Below are 8,201 nucleotides of genomic sequence, written 5' to 3'. Positions count from 1 at the left end.
CTGTATGTGTGTCGAAGTCAGATGACGCATAAAGGGCATGATGGATAGGGCGATGGATTGTCCTTTGTTGATTATGTTTATGACTGCGAGGTCGTCTGAGTACATGAGGACGGATTGGCAAGACTATTTATGTACCCACAGAATGGCTGTGGCTACTATTGGGTCGATTTTGAAGAGAGTGGAGGAACCATTTAGGCATTCACTTGCAAGGTCTTGGGCCACTGCTCTGCGAACCATTTTTGTTGGAATCCCATAACCGACAGAAAGGGTGTTGTTGGTGTACAGATGCACGTGTTGTGCGTAAGTCTGTTGTTGGTTATAAAAGAAGGTGATCCCGTTGCAGTTGGCAAAAAGGAGGGACAAAAATGAGTTGGGCAGAGCTTGCACTTTCCATGGAAATGATTTAGAGTGATGAAATGTAGGAAGGGAAAGATAACAAATTAGAGATCAAGGCTCACCCCTGAGAAATGATGCATAGATAAAGCTGAGGGGGCTTATGAGTGAAAGGAGTTGGTGTTCAGAACAGCCAGGTGGAGGAGGTAAACTCTGATTAGAAGGCTGGTTCGGTTGAGGTTTTCAATAGGGAGTAAAGCCTGATACGGTTTTGTGCCTAGAGTGATTCCAAGAGATATTAGAGGCTTCTTCTGTCTCTTCTCCAGACAGTGGAACCCTGAGACATGAGAAAACTAAGGTCTGTGTATCAAGATCAGAAACGGAGGGTGTTGAAATTTCGGGCTGCAGCCAAAATTAAGCAGTTGAGTTTAATCTTGATTGGAGTTGGTAGCTGAAGCTCTTGTGTTTTCTTTATCTTTTTATTTAATTATCTATCTATTTATTCATTCATTCTTTGGTTGATTATTTCTGATTTTCCTTTCGTCGTTGCTCTTTCTGCCTTTTTCTAACTTGGGAATGTTGATGGACTGTCCCTTTTAATGACGTGCTGCTACAGGATGATGTTGAATTAATGGGAATGCTGGAACAGGCGCAGTTGAGATTTGGTCCTGCTCTTGAAACTTTTGTTATATAGCATCAATAATTGTCTTCTTCCCAGTGGGGATCGGATAACTGAAGCCATCATTAAACATGCCTCTGCCTCCCTTTTCACATGAGATATTCAGTTTGTGTTTCCAACTTTAGATGTTTTACTGGGGAAAGTCATTCTACTCATCATTGCTTTCTGTATGAAAAATTGATTAGTGTATCTCTTACAGTAAGATATGACAGGCAATAATTTCTTAAAGCTTTCTGAGAGTGAACAAATGAAAACCAAGATTATTATTCAAACTTCAACTTACCTCAAGTAACCTGAGGAGTCGCAGGAGGTGTCGTCTTACTTGATGTCTCAGTTTTGGTCTGAGTTGTGGTTTCAAATGTGGTCTCCGATGTAATGTCAGCTGTGGTCCTAGTTGGTCTCTGAGTCGGGGTCTGAGTCAGGGCCTGAGTTGCAGTCTGAGTTGAGGTCTCAAATGAAGTTTCAGAGGTGTTCTCAGTTGTTGCCTCAAAAGTGGTCTCATATTTGGTCTTAAATGTGGTCTCCGATGTGGTGTCAGTTGTGGTCCTAGTTGGTGTCTGAGCTGGGGTCACAGATGTGGTGTCAGTTGTGGTCTCAAATGTGGTCTCCGATGTGGTGTCAGTTGTGGTCCTAGTTAGTGTCTGAGCTGGGGTCACAGATGTGGTGTCAGTTGTGGTCCTAGTTGGTGTCTGAGTTGGGGTCTCAGATGTGGTGTCAGTTGTGGTCCTAGTTGGTGGCTGAGTTGGGGTCTCAGATGTGGTCTCAAATGTGGTCTCAGATGTGGTGTCAGTTGCGTTCCTAGTTGGTGGCTGAGTTGGGGTCTCAAATGTGGTCTTAGGTGTGTTCTCAGTTGTCTCAAATGTGGTCTCAGATGTGGTTTCAAATGTGGTGTCAGTTGTGGTCCTAGTTGGTGGCTGAGTTGGGGTCTCGGATGTGGTCTCAAATGCGGTCTCAGATGTGGTGTCAGTTGTGGTACTAGTTGGTGACTGAGTTGGGGTCTCAGATGTGGTCTCAAATATGGTCTCAGATGTGGTCTCATATGTGGTCCTAGTTGGTGTCCGAGTTGGGGTCTCAAATGTGGTCTCAGATGTGGTGTCAGTTGTGGTCCTAGTTGGTGGCTGAGTTGGGATCTCAGATGTGGTCTCAAATGTGGTCTCAGGTGTGTTCTCAGTTGTCTCAAATGTGGTCTCAGATGTGTTCTCATTTGTCGTCTCAAATGTGGTCTCAGATGTGGTTTCAAATGTGGTGGTAGTTGTGGTCCTAGTTGCTGTCTGAGTTGGGGTGTCAGATGTGGTGTCAGTTGTGTTCCTAGTTAGTGGCTGAGTTGGGGTCTCAAATGTGGTCTCAGGTGTGTTCTCAGTTGTCTCAAATGTGGTCTCAGATGTGTTCTCAGTTGTTGTCTTAAATGTGGTCTCAGATGTGGTTTCAAATGTGGTGTCAGTTGTGGTCCTAGTTGGTGGCTGAGTTGGGGTCTCAGATGTGGTGTCAGTTGTGGTCCTAGTTGGTATCTGAGTTGGGGTCTCAGATGTGGTGTCAGTTGTGGTCCTAGTTGGTGTCTGAGTTGGGGTCTCAGATGTGGTCTCAAATGTGGTCTCAGATGTGGTGTCAGTTGTGGTCCTAGTTGGTGTCTGAGTTGGGGTCACAGATGTGGTGTCAGTTGTGGTCCTAGTTGGTGTCTGAGTTGGGGTCTCAGATGTGGTGTCAGTTGTGGTCCTAGTTGGTGTCTGAGTTGGGGTCTCAGATGTGGTGTCAAATGTGGTCTCAGATGTGGTGTCAGTTGTGGTCCTAGTTGGTGGCTGAGTTGGGGTCACAGATGTGGTGTCAGTTGTGGTCCTAGTTGGTGTCTGAGTTGGGGTCTCAGATGTGGTCTCAGAAGTGTTCTCAGTTGTCTCAAATGTGGTCTCAGTTGTCTCAGATGTGGTCTCAAATGTGGTGGTAGTTGTGGTCCTAGTTGGTGTCTGAGTTGGGATCTCACATGTGGTCTCAAATGTGGTCTCAGGTGTGTTCTCAGTTGACTCAAATGTGGTCTCAGATGTGTTCTCAGTTGTCGTCTCAAATGTGGTCTCAGATGTGGTGTCAGTTGTGGTCATAGTTGGTGTCTGAGTTGGGGTCTCAAATATGGTCTCAAATGTGGTCTGAGGTGAGTTCTCAGTTGTCTCAGATGTTATCTCAAATGTGGTGTCAATTGTGGTTTCAAATGTGGTCTCCGATGTGGTGTCAGTTGTGGTCCTAGTTAGTGTCTGAGCTGGGGTCACAGATGTGGTGTCAGTTGTGGTCTCAGTTGGTGTCTGAGTTGGGATCTCACATGTGGTCTCAAATGTGGTCTCAGGTGTGTTCTCAGTTGACTCAAATGTGGTCTCAGATGTGTTCTCAGTTGTCGTCTCAAATGTGGTCTCAGATGTGGTGTCAGTTGTGGTCATAGTTGGTGTCTGAGTTGGGGTCTCAAATGTGGTCTCAAATGTGGTCTCAAGTGTGTTCTCAGTTGTCTCAGATGTTATCTCAAATGTGGTGTCAATTGTGGTCTCCGATGTAATGTCAGCTGTGGTCCTAGTTGGTCTCTGAGTCGGGGTCTGAGTCAGGGCCTGAGTTGCAGTCTGAGTTGAGGTCTCAAATGAAGTTTCAGAGGTGTTCTCAGTTGTTGCCTCAAAAGTGGTCTCATATTTGGTCTTAAATGTGGTCTCCGATGTGGTGTCAGTTGTGGTCCTAGTTGGTGTCTGAGCTGGGGTCACAGATGTGGTGTCAGTTGTGGTCTCAAATGTGGTCTCCGATGTGGTGTCAGTTGTGGTCCTAGTTAGTGTCTGAGCTGGGGTCACAGATGTGGTGTCAGTTGTGGTCCTAGTTGGTGTCTGAGTTGGGGTCTCAGATGTGGTGTCAGTTGTGGTCCTAGTTGGTGTCTGAGTTGGGGTCTCAGATGTGGTCTCAAATGTGGTCTCAGATGTGGTGTCAGTTGCGTTCCTAGTTGGTGGCTGAGTTGGGGTCTCAAATGTGGTCTTAGGTGTGTTCTCAGTTGTCTCAAATGTGGTCTCAGATGTGGTTTCAAATGTGGTGTCAGTTGTGGTCCTAGTTGGTGGCTGAGTTGGGGTCTCGGATGTGGTCTCAAATGCGGTCTCAGATGTGGTGTCAGTTGTGGTACTAGTTGGTGACTGAGTTGGGGTCTCAGATGTGGTCTCAAATATGGTCTCAGATGTGGTCTCATATGTGGTCCTAGTTGGTGTCCGAGTTGGGGTCTCAAATGTGGTCTCAGATGTGGTGTCAGTTGTGGTCCTAGTTGGTGGCTGAGTTGGGATCTCAGATGTGGTCTCAAATGTGGTCTCAGGTGTGTTCTCAGTTGTCTCAAATGTGGTCTCAGATGTGTTCTCATTTGTCGTCTCAAATGTGGTCTCAGATGTGGTTTCAAATGTGGTGGTAGTTGTGGTCCTAGTTGCTGTCTGAGTTGGGGTGTCAGATGTGGTGTCAGTTGTGTTCCTAGTTAGTGGCTGAGTTGGGGTCTCAAATGTGGTCTCAGGTGTGTTCTCAGTTGTCTCAAATGTGGTCTCAGATGTGTTCTCAGTTGTTGTCTTAAATGTGGTCTCAGATGTGGTTTCAAATGTGGTGTCAGTTGTGGTCCTAGTTGGTGGCTGAGTTGGGGTCTCAGATGTGGTGTCAGTTGTGGTCCTAGTTGGTATCTGAGTTGGGGTCTCAGATGTGGTGTCAGTTGTGGTCCTAGTTGGTGTCTGAGTTGGGGTCTCAGATGTGGTGTCAAATGTGGTCTCAGATGTGGTGTCAGTTGTGGTCCTAGTTGGTGGCTGAGTTGGGGTCACAGATGTGGTGTCAGTTGTGGTCCTAGTTGGTGTCTGAGTTGGGGTCTCAGATGTGGTCTCAGAAGTGTTCTCAGTTGTCTCAAATGTGGTCTCAGTTGTCTCAGATGTGGTCTCAAATGTGGTGGTAGTTGTGGTCCTAGTTGGTGTCTGAGTTGGGGTCTCAAATGTGGTCTCAAATGTGGTCTGAGGTGAGTTCTCAGTTGTCTCAGATGTTATCTCAAATGTGGTGTCAATTGTGGTTTCAAATGTGGTCTCCGATGTGGTGTCAGTTGTGGTCCTAGTTAGTGTCTGAGCTGGGGTCACAGATGTGGTGTCAGTTGTGGTCTCAGTTGGTGTCTGAGTTGGGATCTCACATGTGGTCTCAAATGTGGTCTCAGGTGTGTTCTCAGTTGACTCAAATGTGGTCTCAGATGTGTTCTCAGTTGTCGTCTCAAATGTGGTCTCAGATGTGGTGTCAGTTGTGGTCATAGTTGGTGTCTGAGTTGGGGTCTCAAATGTGGTCTCAAATGTGGTCTCAAGTGTGTTCTCAGTTGTCTCAGATGTTATCTCAAATGTGGTGTCAATTGTGGTCTCAGATGTTGTGTCAGTTGTTGTCCTAGTTGGTGTCTGAGTTGGGGTCTCAGATGTGGTGTCAGTTGTGGTCCTAGTTGGTGTCTGAGTTGGGGTCTCAGATGTGGTCTCAGATGTGGTGTCAGTTGTGGTCCTAGTTGGTGGCTGAGTTGGGGTCACAGATGTGGTGTCAGTTGTGGTCCTAGTTGGTGTCTGAGTTGGGGTCTCAGATGTGGTGTCAGTTGTGGTCCTAGTTGGTGTCTGAGTTGGGGTCTCAGATGTGGTGTCAAATGTGGTCTCAGATGTGGTCTCAGTTGTGGTCCTAGTTGGTGGCTGAGTTGGGGTCACAGATGTGGTGTCAGTTGTGGTCCTAGTTGATGTCTGAGTTGGGGTCTCAGATGTGGTCTCAGAAGTGTTCTCAGTTGTCTCAAATGTGGTCTGAGTTGTTGTTTCAGATGTGGTCTCAAATGTGGTGGTAGTTGTGGTCCTAGTTGGTGTCTGAGTTGGGGTCTCAAATGTGATCTCAAATGTGGTCTCAGGTGTGTTCTCAGTTGTCTCAGATGTTATCTCAAATGTGGTGTCAATTGTGGTTTCAAATGTGGTCTCCGATGTGGTGTCAGTTGTGGTCCTAGTTAGTGTCTGAGCTGGGGTCACAGATGTGGTGTCAGTTGTGGTCCTAGTTGGTGTCTGAGTTGGGATCTCAGATGTGGTCTCAAATGTGGTCTCAGGTGTGTTCTCAGTTGACTCAAATGTGGTCTCAGATGTGTTCTCAGTTGTCGTCTCAAATGTGGTCTCAGATGTGGTTTCAAATGTGGTGTCAGTTGTGGTCCTAGTTGCTGTCTGAGTTGGGGTCTCAGATGTGGTGTCAGTTGTGGTCCTAGTTGGTGTCTGAGTTGGGGTCTCAGATGTGGTCTCAAATGTGGTCTCAGATGTGGTGTCAGTTGTGGTCCTAGTTGATGGCTGAGTTGGGGTCACAGATGTGGTGTCAGTTGTGGTCCTAGTTGGTGTCTGAGTTGGGGTCTCAAATGTGGTCTCAGGTGTGTTCTCAGTTGTCTCAGATGTTATCTCAAATGTGGTGTCAATTGTGGTTTCAAATGTGGTCTCCGATGTGGTGTCAGTTGTGGTCCTAGTTAGTGTCTGAGCTGGGGTCGCAGATGTGGTGTCAGTTGTGGTCCTAGTTGGTGTCTGAGTTGGGGTGTCAGATGTGGTCTCAAATGTGGTCTCTGGTGTGTTCTCAGTTGTTTCAGATGTGTTCTCAGTTGTTGTCTCAAATGTGGTCTCAGATGTTGTGTCAGTTGTGGTCCTAGTTGGTGTCTGAGTTGAGGTTTGAGTCAGGGCCTGAGTTGCGGTCTGAGTTGGGGTCTGATTTGGGGTCTCAAATGTGGTCTCAGATGTGTTCTCAGTTGTCTCAAATGTGGTCTTAGATGTGGTTTCAAATGTGTTCTCAGTTGTTGTCTTAAATGTGGTTTCAAATGGGTTCTCAGTTGTGGTCCTAGTTGGTGGCTGAGTTGGGGTCTCAGATGTGGTCTCAAATGTGGTGTCAGTTGTGGTACTCGTTGGTGGCTGAATTGGGGTCTCAGGTGTGGTCTCAAATGTGGTCCTAGTTGGTGGCTGAGTTGGGGTCTCAGATGTGGTCTCAAATGTGGTCTCAGATGTGGTGTCAGTTGTGTTCCTAGTTGGTGGCTGAGTTGGGGTCTCAAATGTGGTCTTAGGTGTGTTCTCAGTTCTCTCAAATGTGGTCTCAGATGTGGTTTCAAATGTGGTGTCAGTTGTGGTCCTAGTTGGTGGCTGAGTTGGGGTCTCAGATGTGGTCTCAAATGCGGTCTCAGATGTGGTGTCAGTTGTGGTACTAGTTGGTGGCTGAGTTGGGGTCTCAGATGTGGTCTCAAATATGGTCTCAGATGTGGTCTCATATGTGGTCTCATATGTGGTCCTAGTTGGTGTCCGAGTTGGGGTCTCGGATGTGGTCTCAAATGTGGTCTCAGGTGTGTTCTCAGTTGTCTTAAATGTGGTCTCAGATGTGGTTTCAGATGTGGTGTCAGTTGTGGTCCTAGTTGGTGGCTGAGTTGGGATCTCAGATGTGGTCTCAAATGTGGTCTCAGGTGTGTTCTCAGTTGTCTCAAATGTGGTCTCAGATGTGTTTTCATTTGTCGTCTCAAATATGGTCTCAGATGTGGTTTCAAATGTGGTGGTAGTTGTGGTCCTAGTTGCTGTCTGAGTTGGGGTGTCAGATGTGGTGTCAGTTGTGGTCCTAGTTGGTGTCTGAGTTGGGGTCTCAGATGTGGTCTCAGGTGTGTTCTTAGATGTCTCAAATGTGGTCTCAGATGTGGTCTCAAATGTGGTCCTAGCTGATGGCTGAGTTGGGGTCTCAGATGTGGTCTCAAATGTGGTCCTAGTTGGTGGCTGAGTTGGGGTCTCAGATGTGGTCTCAAATGTGGTCTCAGATGTGGTGTCAGTGGTTGTCTCAAATGTGGTCTCAAATGTGGTCTCAGATGTGTTTTCAGTTATTTCAAATGTGGTCTCAGATGTGTTCTCAGTTGTTGTCTCAAATGTGGTCTTAGATGAGGTTTCAGATGTTGTCTTAGTTGGTTTCTGAGTCGGGGTCAGAGTTGTGGTCTGAGGAGTCATTATACCTGAAAAACAAACAGTGCATGACTACATTCGGATAAAAGCCTGAGCCTGCTAAAAGAAGTAGATAGACAGTCTGTTACAGAAAGCTACCTGAAGACCTTGCCTTTGCTTCAGTGTACTTTACTTACCTGGTAACTAAACTAATGTGCATGTTTTATTTCCTCTAGCAGATGTTCCCTGTCCGCCTCCAGGAGGATTAAAATGGGGGT

General features: G+C 46.8%; 1 protein-coding gene across 1 annotated transcript; it reads right to left on the bottom strand.

Moving 5' to 3' along the window:
• Positions 1–494: 494 nt before the first annotated feature.
• Positions 495–7,989, bottom strand: LOC138593055 (mucin-2-like). Its single transcript, XM_069663894.1, has 2 exons — positions 1,335–7,989; positions 495–670 (listed from the first exon to the last, which is right to left on the bottom strand). The coding sequence occupies exons 1-2, from the start codon at positions 7,987–7,989 to the stop codon at positions 495–497; spliced, it is 6,831 nt and encodes a 2,276-aa protein (XP_069519995.1).
• Positions 7,990–8,201: the final 212 nt, after the last annotated feature.

This window comes from Semicossyphus pulcher, unplaced genomic scaffold (assembly GCF_022749685.1).
Source record: "Semicossyphus pulcher isolate SPU_LCO1_2020_fin unplaced genomic scaffold, fSemPul1.0.p SCAF_16, whole genome shotgun sequence".
Classification (NCBI taxonomy): domain Eukaryota; kingdom Metazoa; phylum Chordata; class Actinopteri; order Labriformes; family Labridae; genus Semicossyphus; species Semicossyphus pulcher.
Note: the sequence above shows the minus strand (reverse complement) of the source record. Positions and strands in the feature narration are given on the sequence as shown.